Source organism: Rattus norvegicus, chromosome 10 (assembly GCF_036323735.1).
Source record: "Rattus norvegicus strain BN/NHsdMcwi chromosome 10, GRCr8, whole genome shotgun sequence".
NCBI lineage: Eukaryota > Metazoa > Chordata > Mammalia > Rodentia > Muridae > Rattus > Rattus norvegicus.
In genome coordinates this window covers 92,678,044-92,695,554 of record NC_086028.1, presented here as the reverse complement: position 1 = coordinate 92,695,554, position 17,511 = coordinate 92,678,044, and the positions used below count along the sequence as shown (strand labels likewise).

Here is a 17,511-nt window from a genome sequence, read left to right as displayed (position 1 = left end):
TAGCCTGGTGGTGACACCACAGGACAGTTATGAACACCATCCCACCTTGTGGATCTCCTTTAAGTGACTATACCAGGATTTCAGGTGAAATGTCCTGACCTCCTGTGATAAGGATTGTATCTTTCTCCACTCAGACTACTGTAACAGAAAACTATAGACGGAGTGGCTTTGAAACAATAATGGTTTCTTAATTATGGAGGCTGGAAAATTAAGGCTGTAGCAGACTTATCCTGGAGAAAGGAGAACAAACACCAGGTAGAGGGGCTGGGGATTTGGCTCAGTGGTAGAGCGCTTGCCTAGGAAGCGCAAGGCCCTGGGTTCGGTCCCCAGCTCCGGAAAAAAAAAAAAAAAAACACCAGGTAGAGCACTGGTGACTAAGATTAAAGAAAGAGATTCACCCAAATCTCTTGGTTGACTGGGTTTTACTTGTGGACTATGAATGAAGACTTACTTAGAAGATAACTCAAAAGCAGCTTGCATTTCCAAAAGCCCATCCCAGCATGGGTGATGGCTCTCTCAAGCTGCATCACTAAAAGATCCACAGATAGCTTGCTATCAGCTGCAGTGGCAGAAAAGGCTCCTCTCTACAATTTCTCTTTACAGAATCTTGTAACTTTCTGGATTCCCTGAGTGCTGTAAGTTTCTTGAGTTTCCTGAGTTGTGCAAGTTGCTCAGACTTCTCCCTCTAAGAGGGAATGATTCAGTTTAGAGGAAATGTCTACAGAGGAGCTGCTGAAAGAGGTCTAGACCCTGATTCCTAGATAGTATCTTCTTGTCACTACAGCAGAAAGGATCCAGGCGCTCTCCAGTCTCTTACCTACTTTTTCCTATAGTCAAATCTCATCTAAGAATAGGGTAGGAAGTTATGCATGGTGGATTAAACACCTGGACCTAGGGATAAGGGGACAGTATTGGATATATTGCTGATCATGTCTGAGCTTCAGGTTCCCTATCTGTTTTTATCTAGTAGCAGTGGCTAAACCTCGAAGTTCTAAGAATCTGGGTGCTCAGACCCTGCCCCAGTCCAGGTAAAGCGAAGCTCTGGGGCCTTGACCTGCTCCACCTACACTTCTTCCCTAGAGGTCTCTGTCATGTTCTTGAGATCAAGATGAGGCTCTAGAGCAGTGCTTCTCAAGCTTCCTCATGCTATGACCCTTTAATACAGTTCCTCATATTGTAGTGACACCAATTATAGCATTATTTTTGTTGCTACTTCATAACTGTAATTTGCTACTGTTATGAATTGTAATATAAATATCTGTGTTTCCTGAGGGTTTTAGATAATTCCTGTGAAGAGGTCATTCGACCCCCACCCTCCAAAGAGGCTGTGACCCACAGTTTGGAAACTGCTGCTCTGTTCTGGCTTCTGGTTCCTGCAGGAGGAGGTCATGGGTTGTAACTGAGCAGCTCCAATCTTTGCCTCTGTCCCCAAGTGACTCTCTTCGTGTCCTCCCATCATCTGTCTCTTTCAAGGACATTTGTCATTGGACCTAGGGCCATCCATTTAATCCAGGATGATCTCATCTAAAGATCCTTAGCTTAATTACATCTGCAAAGACCTTGGTTTCCATCATGTCATACTCAGTTTCTAGGGGCAGAGGCACACACTTAGCATATCCTTTGGGGAATTACCAGCTACTGCACGAACTTTTCATTTGGGAAGCAGAGGGAGGAGGATTGCCACAGGTTCTCCGTCTGCCTGGGCTACAGAATAAAACCCTGGAAAGAAAGAAAGAAAGAAAGAAAGAAAGAAAGAAAGAAAGAAAGAAAGAAAGAAAGAAAGAAAGAAAGAAAGAAAGAAAGAAAGAAAGAGGGAGGGAGAGAGAGAGAGAGAGATAGAGAGAGAGAGAGAATGACTGCTTCTTGATCACACTAACATGAAGTATTATGTCCATTTATAAAAAGCTAATAACCTAGTTCATGCCTTTGATCCCAGCACTTGGAAGGCAGAGGCAGACAGATTTCTGTGAGTTTGAGGCCAGCCATGTCTACAGAACTAGGTCCAGGACAGCCAGAGAAACCCTGTGTGGAGAGGGGGTGGGGCAGCAGAATGAAAGAAACTAACAAACAAACAAATAAATAAACCCTATTACTATATGTACCACTGAAAATAAAGAAAGAGGCTAGGTGGTGGTGTACACCTTTAATCCCAGTGCTCTGGAGGCAGAGGCAGGCAGATCTCTGTGAGTTCAAGGCCAACCTGTTCTACAGAGTGAGTTCCAGGAAAGACAAGGCTACACAAAGAAACTATGTCTTGAAAGCAAAGAAAGAAAAAAGAAAAGAAAAGAGACAAAGAAGGAAGGAAGAAAAAGAAAGGTTTATAAATGTTGTTTTAAGCTCAGGGCCTGTCTTAGGGTTTTACTGCTGTGAACAGACACCATGACCAAGGCAAGTCTTATAGAGGACAACATTTAATTGGGGCTGGCTTACAGGTTCTGAGGTTCAGTCCGTGATCATCAAGGCAGGAGTATGGCAGCCTCCAGGCAGGCATGGTGCAGGAGGAGCTTCTCGTTCTACATCTTCATCTGAAGGCTGCTAGCAGAATACTCAATTCCAGGCAGCTAGGCTGAGGGTCTTAAAGCCCACACTCAGTGACACACCTACTCCAACAAGGCCACACCTACTACTACTAGTGCCCCTCCCTGGGTTGAGCATATACAAACCATCACATTGGTCTATACAGTGAGTTTCTAGACTGCCATGGCTGCACAGAGAAACCCTGTCTCAAAGGAGGAAGAAGAAGAGGAGGAGGAATGAGAAACACTGAAATTATACACACATTCACACACATGCTTGTATATTCTATAAAATACATTTTTTGATTAAAAAACAAGGAATATATCTAAAAACTAACTCTCCTTATCCCTCCAAATATTTTGCAAGAAAGTCCAACGGACAGAGCAATTTAGACTCTTGGATTTAGAAGTGATCAGGAAAGTGGAAAGTAAGTAAGCTATGCTAAGTGGTTGGGCTCTGGGAAGTAAGGGGGTACGGTGACAGGGAGAATGGAGAAGGAACGTTCCCAGGGTCTAAGCTGAGTCTAGTAATACCTGATGGATTATATGGGTATACGTACGTGCACACACATGAACACATAGACACACATGCCCATAGACACGTGTACACACACAAGCACCCTTTCTTGGTTCGTTGCACTCACATTCAGACATTCACATCTGATCCGGAGTTTGAATTAAAGCTGCCTTTCCCGAAGCCTTGCTTCTGTACCTCTCTCCAGCACTTAGAACGCGAATCTCCGATTACAGGCCACGTTAGAGATTTACTGGACGAAATTATCAGCTGTAGATATGACACCAGTCTTGGGTGGGGAACATCCTGTTCCCACACAAAGCCCAATTGTGAATCGATTCTTGAGCATTGAGCCGTGTTTTTAAAAAAAAGGCCCCCCTTTTGCTGTTTAATTTTGAAAGTAAATGTGGCAGAAAGAACACTGGGCTGGCGTGAAGGACCTGTGGTCTTTGGGTGAAATATCTGGAGGTTTTTTTTCCCCTCAAGTCTCAGTGTCTTTATCCAGCAAATGGAGGGCATGAAACCAGAGTTTCACACTCAGAAAATTCTATTCTAGGCTCAACAAGATGTCTCAGCAGGTAAAAAGGTACCTGCTCCCCGGCGTGATGACCTCTGTTAGATCTCCAGAACCCACATCAGGGAAAGAAAGAACTGATGCCTAGGTTTTCCTCTGACTTTAACACATGAACCACAGGGCATGCACGCATGCATGCGTGCGCGCGCGCACACACACACACACACACACACACACACACACACATAATTTTTAAATGTAAAGTCCCTTTTTACAGACCTTACCTCTGGCTCTGGTAAACACAGTAGACTTCTCATTCACGTCTAACCTCTCCCCAAACTCTGTTTCACAACAGCCTACTATAATTTAAAGTTTTTGTGGAGCCGTCAGGAATCATACCTTGAGACTGGAGAGATGGCATAAAGAATTTGCCATGCAGGTGTAAAGAACTAAGTTCCAATCCCCAGAACCTACATATATCCAAGGACGATGGTTCGAATCTGTGATCCCTGTGTTCCTATGGTAACAGGGGAGGTGGACACAGAAGAGTCCCTGGAAACTTGAAGGCCAACTTGTCTGGCTTATATAGGAGAGCGGTAAGCGGTAAGACTGTGTCAAAAGCAGAAGATGAGGAATGACTAGCAAGGTTGTACACAAACGCACACACACACACACACACACACACACACACACACACGCACACACACACACACACACATGCACTCGCCACATCTTAGTTGAAGCACCTCTCTAGTTTTAGCTATGTGAACAATACTTTTTCTACTCTCATTCTGAAATGAATTTTTTTTTTCAAGATGGGGTTTCTCTGTTCAGCCCTGGCTATCCTGGGACTCTCTATAGACCAAGCTGGCCTCGAACTCACAGAGATCTGCCTGCCTCTGCCTCTGCCTCAAGTGCTGGAAGTAAAGACCTATACTGAATCTTTCAGGAAGGCCCTTTCACATTGTGTCTTGTTTAATGCTTGGGGATTGTGGGTCTAGAATGTATACCCGTGGTGTGCTAGAACTGCAGCTATGAGAACCCTCTATGCGCCAGAAAGTTCACAGTGCTGTGGGGGTAACCAGAACCCCTGGGCTACACACAGCAGGCTCTTGAAGAAAAAAATAGCAGAGACAGGCAGGAAAAAAAGGGGGGGTGGAGGGCAGCAAGGGAGAAGGAAGCTTAGGAAAAGTTACTGATGTCTGGCATATGAACTGGCGGGATGGTTCAGTGGTTAGAGCTCTGGCTTGCTCCTGCAGAATACTACATGCATGCTGGCAAGCTCTACTGTCTGAGCCCTGTCCCAGCATAGGGTCATATGTAGTTGTATTCGAAGCCAGTGCCACAGACAAACTCTCAGAGGAGGAGCAACAGGGGGAAGGACAAAAGTTCTGCCTTGTCAGTGTGAAACAGGGGTAAGAGATCATTTGCTCTGAGCTAAATCTGAGTGGCCATGCCCAGGAACACAGTTTCAGGTTGTGTGAAAAGATGTCTTCCACCGTGGATGCCGTTGCTCGAACAATTTATAATCTTTATTTAAGTATGCGTGCGTGTGTGCACATACATACATTGAACGTGGAGTCAGTAGACGGCTTTCAGAAAGCCATTGTCGCTCCTACCTGCTGGGTCATCTGTTTTCCATTGAACAACATAGTCCAGGTTACTGGCTCTGGAGCTTCCAAATGTTTCGGTCTCTACCTCCCATCTCATCTCCCCAGCACAGACGCTCACTACCACATCTGGCTTTTTTTTTTTTCTTTTTTTCGGAGCTGGGAACTGAACCCAGGGCCTTGTGCTTGCTAGGCAAGCGCTCTACCACTGAGCCAAATCCCCAACCCCACATCTGGCTTTTTTAAAATGTAATTTTTTTTCTTTTTTTCGGAGCTGGGGACCGAACCCAAGGCCTTGTGCTTGCTAGGCAAGCGCTCTACCACTGAGCTAAATCCCCAACCCCACCAAGATGGTCTTGAACTCCTGACCATTCTGTCTCTGCCTGCCAAGAGCTGCGATGCCTGATTTGTCTGCCGTATCTTTTCTAGGATCCTAAACACTTCAAGTCTGAGAAGACAGGCCGAGGGCAGCTAAGAGAAGGCTGGCGAGACAACCATCAACCCATCATGTGTTCCTACAAGCTGGTAACCGTCAAGTTCGAGGTGTGGGGCCTTCAGACCCGAGTGGAACAATTTGTGCACAAGGTGGGTACCTGATCCCTGGGATGTGGACAAGGTCCTTACAGCCATCATTGCCTGGTAGGAGATCGAATGTTTGCCCAGTTCCTCAGTGCTGAACTGGTACCAAGTACTCATATCTAGAAAATGCATTTTCTCTAAGGGCGTAATTCTCTCCTGTTACTCAGTGGAGCATTTCTGTAGATCAGTTCCCGTTCTGTGACCTGAATCTGCCTGATGAGTGTATTTGGGAAGTGGGATTCACAGAATGTATGGCTTGCTTTGCCAGTTAGGTTAATACCTCTAAGCACTTAGCAAGAGACCAGAAGTTATCTCTGGGTACATCTCCCAGGGATAACTCCCTCAGAGGAACTTGCCTATGTAGGCACCAAAAGTAGAAGACCCCTTCCCGCCCCTGCCACCCTCCCCCACCCCACCCCCCCCCAGGCAGAACAAGAGCTCCAAGTGGGCCCATTAGGGCGGCACACCTCAACACTTCTCACTTCACTCTCCCCTTACTAAAGGATGATGACCAAGCCCAGAGCACAGATTCTTTTAAAGATTTATTTATTTATTCTATATAAGTACCCTGTCGCTGTCTTCAGACAAACCAGAAGAGGGCATCGGATCCCATTACAAACGGTTGTGAGCTACCATGTGGTTGCTGGGATTTGAACTCAGGACCTCTGGAAGAGCAGTCAGTGCTCTTAACCTCTGAGCCATCTCTCCAGCCCCCGAGCACAGATTTTTACTGGGCCCTTGCTTGGGAAAACAAATTGACTTTGGTGGCAGGAACCAACTTGATGACACAAGTTTTCTCAAGGTCTCAAATAGGATTCTTTTCCGTATGATTCTAGCATCGTGGCACATGAGATGACAATGCCTTTGTAACTGCTGTCACTTGCATAAGGATAAATAAATAACTGGGCAGGCGGAATAGCTCCGTGGTAAAGGCAGTGGCTGCCAAGCCTGACAACTTGAGTTCAACACACATGATAAAAGAGCGATCCGACACCCACAAGTTATTTATCCTCTGACCTCCAGCCAAGTGTTGAGGCCTGCCTGAGCATGTGCACACACAATATAAATAAATGTTACAAAGTTTTAGACATCTGGGCAGTGGTGACTCATGCCTTTAATCCCAGCACTTGGGAGACAAAGGTAGGTGATTCTCTGAGTTCAAGGCCAGCCTGGTCTACAGATCGAGTTCCAGGAGAGCCAGGGCTAGACAGAAAAACTCTATCTCAAACAAAACGAAAGGAAGGAAGGAGGAAGGAAGGAAGGAAGGGAGGGAGGGAGGGAGGAAGGAAGGAAAGAAAGAAAGAAAGATAGATTTCATTAATAATTCCCAATATAGTGCATGGTTTGGATTTATGGCAGGCCTGTTTCCCTGGGCCTCTCATAGTGTCCTGTGTTAGAACAACCTGTGGCCTGGAACCATGGCCTGGCCTCTGTTTGTAGGCAGCTGGCACTGAAGTGGGTCACACAGTAAGAAGGGGGAAAAGTAATAGTAATAAAAAAGAATTCCCATTATGACGGGAGCTGGAATGTGGCTCTGTTGATAGACTGTCTGCCTAGTACGCATACAGCCTGTGTTACATCCTCAGTACTCTAGAAACCAGTTTCGGTGATGCACACCTACAATCCCAGCACTCTGGGGTTAGAAGCAGAGGAAACAGAAGTTCAAATTTATTCTCTGTTCACTATAGTGAGTTCAAGGACATCCTGAGATACATACATACATACATACATACATACATACATACATACATACAGGACCCTGTCCTTTAAAAAAGTGAAACCAAACAAAGAAACAAGAACAAGCCAGTTGTTGGTGGTCTATGCCTTTAGTCCCAGCACTCAGGAGGCAGTAATAAGTGTATCTCTAAGTTCAAGAGTTCACAGTTTGGAACTTAAACCTAAGGAATGGTGCCGCCCACAATGGGCAGATCTCCCCCACAGCAATTAAAGCAGTTAATAAAAATCCTCCACACTGGGCATGGTGGTATGCACCTTTAATTCCAGCACTTGGAAGGCAAAGACACACAGATCTCTGTGAGTTTGGGCCCAGCCTTGTCTACATAGCTCATTGCAGGCCAGCCTGGGCTACATCATGAGAGCATGTCTCAAGAAAAGAACAAATATTCTTCCCAGACATATCCATAGGTTAACCTGATCTAGGTAATTCCTCATTAAGGCTCCCTTCCCAGGCAACTATAGACTGCCAGTTGACAATTGTAACTGGTCATCACAGAAACTTCATGTTTTCTTTCTGGGTCCTGACCTTGGTTACTGAGCAGGAAGACAAATCACGGAGTAACTGTGTTACCACCTAAGCTCCATGTCTCCATTGTCCTCTCCTTCAAATTTTACATTCTTTCTTATCTCTCCTTCCCTCTCCCTCCGTTGCTTCTTTCTAAAAAAAAAAAAAAAACATGTTTCTGAGTGTTTTGCCCGAATGTGTGCCACAAACATGACTGGTGTCCACAATGGTCAGAAGAGGGAATTGGATCTCCCGGGAACTAAAGTTATACAAATCATTGTGAGCTGCCATCTGGGAGCTGGGAATCAAACTCAGGTCTAAGCAAGAGCAACAAATGCTCTTAACAGACGAGCCAATTCCCCAGCTCCTGTTTTTATTCTATTGAAGCAGGATCTCATATAGCCCAGGCTAGACTCAAACTCATTATGTAGCCAAGGCTGGCCCCGCGTGCTCAAGTGCTGGAATTTCAGGTGTGTGTCACTACACCTGTCTGCTTCCCTCCCTCCCGTGATAGACCCTCCCAAATTATCGCCTCTAACTAAAGAATCAACGCGTGGTCATGCATGTCATTTCCTCTCCCAAAACATGTTTAGATTGCCCACAGCTCGCTTCATTTATTTCCTTGATGATGACTTTGGCTGGTTCCGAGCACCCGTTTCTTTTTTTTTTTTTTTTTTCTTTTTCTTTTTTTTCCAGAGCTGGGGACTGAACCCAGGGCCTTACGGTTGCTAGGCAAGCGCTCTACCACTGAGCTAAATCCCCAACCCTTTAAAGTACCTGTAAGATTCTTTGGCTTACTGTTATACTTCCTTGCCTAATTCCAAACTAAATGAAGTGTTATTACCCTGCTCCCCACCCCCTCCCCCCACCCCCAACACACCTGTTCTGCTAATGAGGACATGTTTACATGAGTTCAAAGTACTGGGTGGTGGGGGAGCTTTCTCTAAACACCTTTGTTTCTTAAGAATCTATTCACAGTGAAGGGGGTGGGGGGGAGTGGTATTCAAAAGCCAGCCATTAACGCATTATTGAGGCCTTGTTGCCAGCCACAGCTGTGTTGTGCTTAATATGACAGGGTGGATTTACGGATGCCTTGACGAAGTTCTTTTGATTTCCATGAATTTGACACAGTCAGCACTCGAGTGTGTATGGCTGCATGGTATTTCTTAGATTCATTACATGTCTCCAGTTCCAAATCATAAAAGGGCCTCGGCGAATACCCAGAGGCAGGAGGAATAAACACTTCATTAGAAACGCTTCCCTTGTTTCTGAAAATCCACCCAATTAAAGCCCTTTGCTTATGGAAACACACTTGAGCCCTTCCACGAGAGGTTTCTGACAATCACTGGATTTTGTTTGGCAAGAAGAAAGGGAGGAATGTTGGAGGCTGTCTGTGAGTTTCCAAGAAATGTAATAAGGAGTATTATGGGCTGGGGAGATGGCTCAGTAGGTAAAGAGCTTGCTGCCCGGGCAGCAGGGCCTTAAGTTTGGATCCCCAGCACCCACATAGAAGCTAGGTCTAGGCGTGGTAATACATATAGAGGTGTAATGATACTAGCACTGGAATCCTGGAGACTTATTAGTCAGCCACTCTCAATAGATAATTGCCGAGTTCCAGGTGCAGTGAGAGACCCTGGCTCACAAAGAATGAAGCCTGGCAGGATGGTTCAGTGGGTAAGGACACAACCGACTTCTGCAAGATGTCTTCCAACTCTTACACACAGATGTGAGCTGAAACACACACACACACACACACACACACACACACACACACACACAGTCAATATAAGAAAAAGTTTAAAGGAAGTGGATAGCAATAAAGGACTCCATCCAGCATCTCCCACTGCTCTCCGCCCGTCCGCACACTTGTTTGTGCACTCACACACAGCATGTTTATACAGAATGAAAAGGTGTCCCTTGAAACAAAAGCTCTTAAGTTGTATTACATGTGCCCACAAACAATACGTTCTCTTCTTTAGCCTTCTATCCCAATTTCCCTCGAAGAAACAATTGTAGGCTATGCAGGTGTGAAGACCTGAGTTTGGACTGCACATACCTTTTACCCCAGCTCTGGAGAACAAGGACAGGCAGATCAGAGGGTTTGCTGTGCAGTCAGCCTCGGGGCTCAGGGGTAGAGGGACAGTGAGCTTAGCGTCAAGCTTCCAGTTAACTAGGAGACCCTGTGTCAAGACAGCAAGCAGAAGAGGAAGACACTTGGTGTCCTACTCTGACCTCCCCACAGGCATGCATGTCTGTCTACACAATATACACGCTGGACACACAAGCACACAGAAGAAGGAAACACAGAAAAATCTGTGAAGCAGGTGGTCCCCAATTCAGAGGATTTTGGCAATCATGTTTCTTTCCCTCCCCCCTCCTGCCCCTCTTCCCCCTCCCCCCTCCTTCTCCCTCTCCCCTTCCCCTCCCCCCTCCTTCTCCCTCTCCCACTTTATTGAAGCAGGCCCACAGACATGGCACTAGAGCACTAAGCCGAGAGAGCTTACGTCTTATCTGCAAGTTGGAGGCAGAAAGAGAGCTAACTGGAAAGGCGTGGGTCTTTGAAACTTCAAAGCCCACCCCTAGGGATGCACTTCCTCGAACAAGGCCACATTTTCTAATCCTTTCCAAACATTTCCACCAACTGGGAACCAAGTATTCAAGCATATGAGCCTGTGGTGAGATAGCCCCTGCACCCACATCCCGTGCAGTTGCTTGGGATGTCCGTTGACCGGTGTGTTGGGAGTGTCAGTGACACTTGGTTCCATCTGGACTTGAGCAATGAATGCGATGACCAAAACATCACCCTTACAGTACGTGAGACGCAAGATACGTAAACATCCTTATAGGCTTGATTTTCACGTAACAAAAAGAGAAAACAACAATTATTGAAAGAGACACAGGGCTAGAAGGGCAACTCAGGTTAAGAGCACTGGCCGCTCCTACTGTAAAGAAGGGTTTTTGTTCCCAGCCCCAACATGGTAGCTTACAACTCCAGTTCCAAAGGATCTGACAGCCTCTTTTGACTTCCTCAGGTACTGCCTGCATATGGTACACATACATGCATACATACATACATGCAGGCCAGACACTCACACATAAAAATAAATAGATCTTAAAGAAAGAGATAAAATAAGAAATATTACTTTGCTTAAACATTACTATTTGGGGGCTATCTGTGTATGTATGGAAGAGGGGGTGCACTTGCCCAGTCATGCTCTTAGAGAAGCCAGGGGTCAACATCCTCATCTCTGTCTCTTTGTCTCTCTCTCGGTCTGTCTCTCTCCACATTTTTAAATTTTCTCCTAAATCGTTTTACTACATTTTTACATTCCGTTTATTTTCTTAGGGGGAGAGGAGGACCTGTGAGGGCGGAGGCACATAAGGAGGTCAGAGGACCACGTTCAGGAGTCTGTTCTCTCCTTCCACCGTTTCTACCAACTGGGACCAGGCACTGAACTCGCCCAGCTTATGTTTTGAGACAGGCTCTCTCACTAAGCTCAGGGATCACTGACAGACCAGAAAGCTCCTGGGAAACCTCCATTTGCACCCCACCATCACCACCCCCCTCCCAACACTGTGGTTGCAGGACAGTCATACATTAACACGTCTAATTTTTACATGTGTGCTAAACAGCCAAATTCAGTTCCTCATGCTTAAACAGCCAAAACTTTACCCACTGAGCCATGTCCCTAGCCCCTCAACCCTGAGTTGCTCTCGGTCACACCTTGGTATTATTATTTCAACCTCCTTCTCTTACTCTTAACTCAGGTGGTCCGAGACATCTTGCTGATTGGACACAGACAGGCCTTCGCGTGGGTGGATGAGTGGTACGGTAAGTCTGATGGCCCAAAATAACTTGGAGAATGGTTTCATAACACACTGGCGTGGCTTTCAGTACACCCAGCTTCAAGTGTAACCTAGAAGGACAACAACAAAGGACGGGCCACCACTTCCTGTAATGGAAATGGCTCTGTCTGGAGAGCCTAGTAGAGATGTAATTATAGGAGCTTGGTCTGAAATAACCACAGAACTATTGACCAAGGAGGACCTCGGCGTGCTTGATGCTTGTCTTCCGGACACATGGGGCTCCATTGTTCTCTACGGGGTGGATTTCAGACCCATCCTAATTTATCTTCAATGTTAACTTCAATGTTATCTGACCGAAGCATCTTATTGAGTAACAGTCCCTTGATGCAGGGAACACTTGAAACAGACCCTCCTCGGAGACATACAAGTTCTCAGAGAAGTCAAGGACAGATAGAGGCATAGCTGCCTAAGACAGCTCTAATGGAAAGTACTGGTCTGCCCTTTTTTTTGTTTCTTTGGGGTTTTTGTTGGTTTGTTTGTTTTTAAATGTCATTCGGAGATTTTAAGCAAGTTCTGCACCTTGTCAATAAATGAGAACAAGGTTTGCCCAGTACCATGATGGATGGACCACCCTCCCTGGATGCTCAGTCCTGCAGTTGTGTGGACATGAGTCTTCTGCCTTCCCCAGTCAGTCATCAGGTGGCTTGTGTCCTTGGCTATAAATAGAAGTGAGCACACCCAACCAGTGACTTAGGACAGAGCCAACTGTATGTGTCTTTTGTCCTAAGTCACGTTATTTGTCCTGGGTGTGCACTAGTTGTATTTTGGTCTCCCCCATCCCCCGTTCTACCCATGCCCTCTGTTTCCACAGCAGCAGCTAAGCCACTCCGCTATCCTATCTTAAAGTGAAAGGCTACATTGAACAGAATGGGCAAGGGCAACAATGGTCTCTCAGGCCACACGTTTCAAAGGCTTGGTCCACCAGGCTACTGGGTTTGTTTAGTTTTACGTTTCCATTTTCCCAGCTCTGCACCTGAAGAAGAGTGAGCGCTTCTTCCTGCTTTGTCCAAGTGCCCAGCCCCACCTAGATTATTATGCCCCACAACCATGGGACATTTCATGCTCTGTGCTGTCAGGAAGACTCACCAGGACCCTGCTTTTATGACACAGGTCACTGGAGAGTATCCTCGGATTATTTCCTCCAGTCCTTAACTTTTTCTGGGTGTTTTTTATCCTCTTGGTGTTGTTTTTGTTTTTGTTTATTGGGGAGAAAATCTCAGAGAGAATACAGACAGACCTTTGGCCAATGCCACCACACACACACACACACACACACACACACACACACACACACACGAAGGAAGGGAGGGAGGGAGGGAGGGAGGGAGGAAGGAAGGCAGGGAGGGAGGGAGGGAGGAAGGAAGGAAGGAAGGAAAGAATAGAAAACAGTTGAAGAAATAATGTCTACCCTCTCTTAACTTGGATTTCTCAGAGCTCATGGTTGTCTTGTTGCCAGCTTCTAGGAAATACCACAAGGCTAGTCAAAGAGCAATAGGCCTGCATTGATTACACAAAGGATGGAAACCCAGAGGACCCAAAATCTGCCACCTTGATGACCAGGAGGCAAAGCTCTCAGCTAGGATTTTCTATCAGCAGAACGCTATTGAGGGCTTTTCAGAAACGTTAAAAGGAGGGTTGCACTCTGCGTTGAGGGGCAGAGCGTTCCACGTCTACCCTTCCAGAAAGAGGGTTTGGGGCCAGGGAGATGGCTCAGTGGGTAAAGGCATTTGCTGCCAAACCTGGTCACCTAAATTCGTTCCCCAGAGCCCATGTTAAAAGTAAAAGGAGAGAAATGACTCCACAGAGTCCTCCGCTCACATCTACCCAAGGTGTATCATGGGATATGCATAGTGTGCACAGATATACAATGATAATCTTTCTTCATGAGAAAAGAGGTTGACAATCAATAGAGGGGGGGAAACAAAGTCCGAGTGTGTATCCAGCAAGGGAATATGGAGAATGGATCCTGAGCCTTTTTTGGCTCAGCCAAGCCTGCAGCAAGGAAGTGATGACTTTAGGCCATTTAATTAAGAGAGTGGGAGAGACTTGCCTAGCATGTGCAAGGCTCCTTTAGAATTCTCAGATTATTACAAGAGCCTGAAGCTAGAATTATATATTAGATGAAACGCAGACTCTCCAGCCGAAAGGTCTTTAAGAATTCTTACCTCTTTACTTGGGATGAGAGGGAAGGCAGTTAGCTACTCAAGGAGCCTATTGATCCCAAAATCCTCTTTGTGTCTGAGTTGTGGTCGGAAGGTTTTGGTGGATGTGTGGACCGTCAGGGCGGCTGTCGACCCCAGAGTGGTCTCCACCCCCTGTGTCCACACGACAGTCTCAACCAAAACAAGCAACCCTCTCAGGCAGCAAAAGATCTGAGAGCCACACCACCAATTTGGTATAAACTCTTGCAGACCTCCGCAGCCCTGCTGAGCTGCTGGCTGGGAACACAGTGGCTCCTTCATTACCTGCCGCAGACTCGCAGGAAATTAAATGAATAGAAACAGGCCCTGCCACCCAGTGTCTCCTCAGCCACTTACTGATTCAAGGTCATTTGGGGAACTATGGGTCTTTCAGATAGATGGGTGTGTTATAACCAAGGCAAAGTTCAAACCAGGATAACCCCTCCACTCTGGTACCTCAAGCTGCCTTTTCCCCTTGACCATGTACAGGCTCAGTGAGGGCCCTGTTCATAAATGTGGACAAGGTCCCAAGGAAAGCAGCCTCCTCTGGAGCCACAGTTTATAATTCTGGTTCTCAAAGCAAGGACCCTAGACCTGGAGCCTCCAAATCTCCTGGGTATTTGCTAGAGACGCACATTCTCAAACCCCTATCCCATGGCGGTTCCAGAAGCCCTCCGGGTTGACTCTGAACCATTGGCTCACAGCCTGGGATGTAAGGTAGATTGGCTGACAAGGACAGCTTAAATAATTCATTCCAAATAGATTAGACTAAGAAGAATCATAGATGTCTTTGGGGCCAGCTGCTAAGCTCTGGTGCCTTATAAGAATTAAAAGAAGGAGAAGGAGAAGAAGTAACCACCCTCCTTTTTTTAAACAGATGCGTTAGAAAAGAACCCCCCTTCTGGGCAGACTCAGCAGATGCTGGATTGTTGGGGCTGAGTTTAGGTACTGTTCACCCTGTCCGTCCTTAAAAGCATCATCCAGGACAATCCTGGCTTCCTCTCTCTCTCTCTCTCTCTCTCTCTCTCTCTCTCTCTCTCTCTCTCTCTCTCAAAGTAGACTCACCATTCCAGTGTTTAATTATGAGCGAAGAAAAGACATGGTTCGGGATGGTGATCTTTTCTCGCCCAAGGATTTATTTCTGCATCTCTACTGAGTCCCAGCATTCTTGGAAGTCACGAAACCATTTCCCTAAGCAGATTTTATTCTGTTCATGTTTGTCGTAAAGTATCGGCGTGTCCATGTTGGAGGAGTTGAGTTTGCTTTTCCAAAGCCCTGATTGGTCTTTCTCCATGAGCCTTGAGCCTCTCTGCATGACTAGAACGCTAATCAGCCGAGCCAAGACACGTTTCAGGAGATGGGGTGAGAGGGGAGGTGGATAAAAATAGCCAGCCCAGCTTCATTTTTTTTTAAAAAAGGCTTGGATTGGCTTCTCAAATCTGACACTATTCTCAGAGAGGCACATTGAAGATTGCCACAGGGACCCTATGACTGAGGGGGACCTCACTAACGTCTTTGAAAACCTGACTCTTGCCGAAAAAAGTATGTGGGAGGTTGAGTTCTGGCTGGTAGATGAAACGGCCTTATGAAGTGGCTTAGAAGTCAGCCAGGATCCCTGGAGAAGGCCTGACAAGGCGAGAAGCAAGCTGAGGTGGAGAAATGAGCAGGAGCTGTGTGAGTTCACCTCACCAGCGTCTTCCAGGAGCCTCAGGTTTCCTGGAAGCCCGGCCCTGAGCCTGTGTACGTGCTCCTCTCTCTAGGAAGGGAACTTGGGTCATCACATCACTTTCCTTTTCAAAGGGGCCTGTGACCCCTTTTCCTGCCTCCACTCTAACACCCCCTAAAAACAGTGGGTATAGAGGTACCAATCTCTGACCCCAGTGCTTGGGAGGCAGAGGCCGGAAAAAACCATCACAAGTCTGAGGCCGGCTTGTACTACACAGGGAGAGACCCTATGCACAGCAAGACCCTGTCTCAAAACAGGCTGGAGAGATGACTCAAAGGATAAAAGCACTTGTTACTCTTTCAGAGGACTGCGGTTCATTTCTTAGCAACCACATGCTAGTTCGAAGCCACCCATAACCCCAGTTCAAGGAATCAGATGCCTGCTTCTTATCTCTGCAGGCCCCGAGACCTCGTGCAGTACACAATCATATACATGCAGGCAAAACACCTGTGCTCATAAAATTAAATTAGATCCTAAAATGGAAATCGAAATCACAGCCATTGATTGCTACCCTAGATCTCAGCAGTCTGGGTTGTATGGAAAGGGTATGTTCCAAGCACGAAGGATTGGCTGATTCCGTCACAAAGGAATGCCTAAACTTTACGTAAAAATCATGTGTTAGGTTATAATTGTTCTAATGAATTGGGTTTCTTGTTTGTTTAAGTTCCCACTAGGCCTAATGGTTTATGTATACAAGAAAGCTAAGACTGGAGGAGGATCATGAGTTCCAGACCAGCCTGAGCTACATAAATGAGTTTTAAGATAGCCTAAGATATATAATGAGACCCTGTCTCAAAAAAAAAATAAAAACAAACAACAGATAGTGACAAAGAGACTTTAAAACTGAGTTTTCAGAAGGATGGCCTCGGGGTTGGGGATTTAGCTCAGTGGTAGAGCGCTTGCCTAGCAAGCTTCAAGGTCCCGGGTTCGGTCCCCAGCTCTGGGAAAAAAAAAAAAAAAAAAAAAAAAGAAGGATGGCCGCCAGTTTGCTGGAGGCAGGAACCCAGTCCAATTCATAATCAGGATTTCTAAGACCCAGATACTTGTTTCAACTCCAATTTTGCCTCAGAACAATAGAACAATGGTGGCCTAGAAGCCTGGAAGGGAGAGATTAGCCAGAGCCCCTGTAAGAGGCAGTTAGGACTGACACTCTCTCTCTCTCTCTGTCTGTCTCTCTCTCTCTGTCTCTCTCTGTCTCTCTCTCTGTCTCTCTCTCTCTCTCTCTTTCCTTCTCTCTGTGTGTCTCTCTCTGTCTCTGTGTGTGTGTGTCTCTGTGTGTGTGTGTCTCTCTCTCGTGTGTGTGTGTGTCTCTCTGTGTCTTTCTCTGTCTCTCTCTCTCTGTCTCTCTCTGTCTCTCTGTCTCTCTCTCTCTCTCGTGTGTGTGTGTGTGTGTGTGTCTGTGTGTCTGTGTGTGTCTGTGTCTGTGTCTGTGTCTGTAAGGATCCACCAGTCTCTTACCCACAACTGTCTCCAGAGGTCATAGGACTGGTCCAAGAAGCTATAAGGAATTAAGCCCTTTTCTTCTACAGTTCAGTACTATTTGGATTCGTATGTGGTATGAAGCATGTGTGGAGGTCGGAGAACAACTCTCAGAACTTCCTTCTCTCCTTTTACCATGTGGGTCCTGGGATTTGAATTCTGGTCACCAGGCTGGGAGGCAAGCAGTTTTCCTGTTGAGCTATCTCACCTTGAATTCTTTTTATGTAACATAATCCTGGCATTATTTGAATGACTGGAGAAATAAATAGTAGTTTTATCCAGGG

General features: G+C 46.2%; 1 protein-coding gene and 1 non-coding gene across 4 annotated transcripts in view; both read left to right on the top strand.

Moving 5' to 3' along the window:
* Pitpnc1 (phosphatidylinositol transfer protein, cytoplasmic 1) overlaps positions 1-17,511 on the top strand; it is a 265,357-nt gene that overhangs the window by 233,062 nt on the left and 14,784 nt on the right. For all 3 annotated transcript variants that reach the window (XM_039087430.2, NM_001427418.1, NM_001427419.1), the window contains exons 7-8: positions 5,584-5,739; positions 11,744-11,807. In XM_039087430.2, coding sequence (XP_038943358.1) covers positions 5,584-5,739; positions 11,744-11,807 — 220 coding nt within the window. The remainder of the gene's footprint in view (positions 1-5,583; positions 5,740-11,743; positions 11,808-17,511) is intronic.
* On the top strand, positions 7,071-7,203 carry LOC120095417 (small nucleolar RNA SNORA42/SNORA80 family). The gene has a single exon (XR_005490889.1). It is a non-coding gene; the product is annotated as a small nucleolar RNA SNORA42/SNORA80 family (small nucleolar RNA).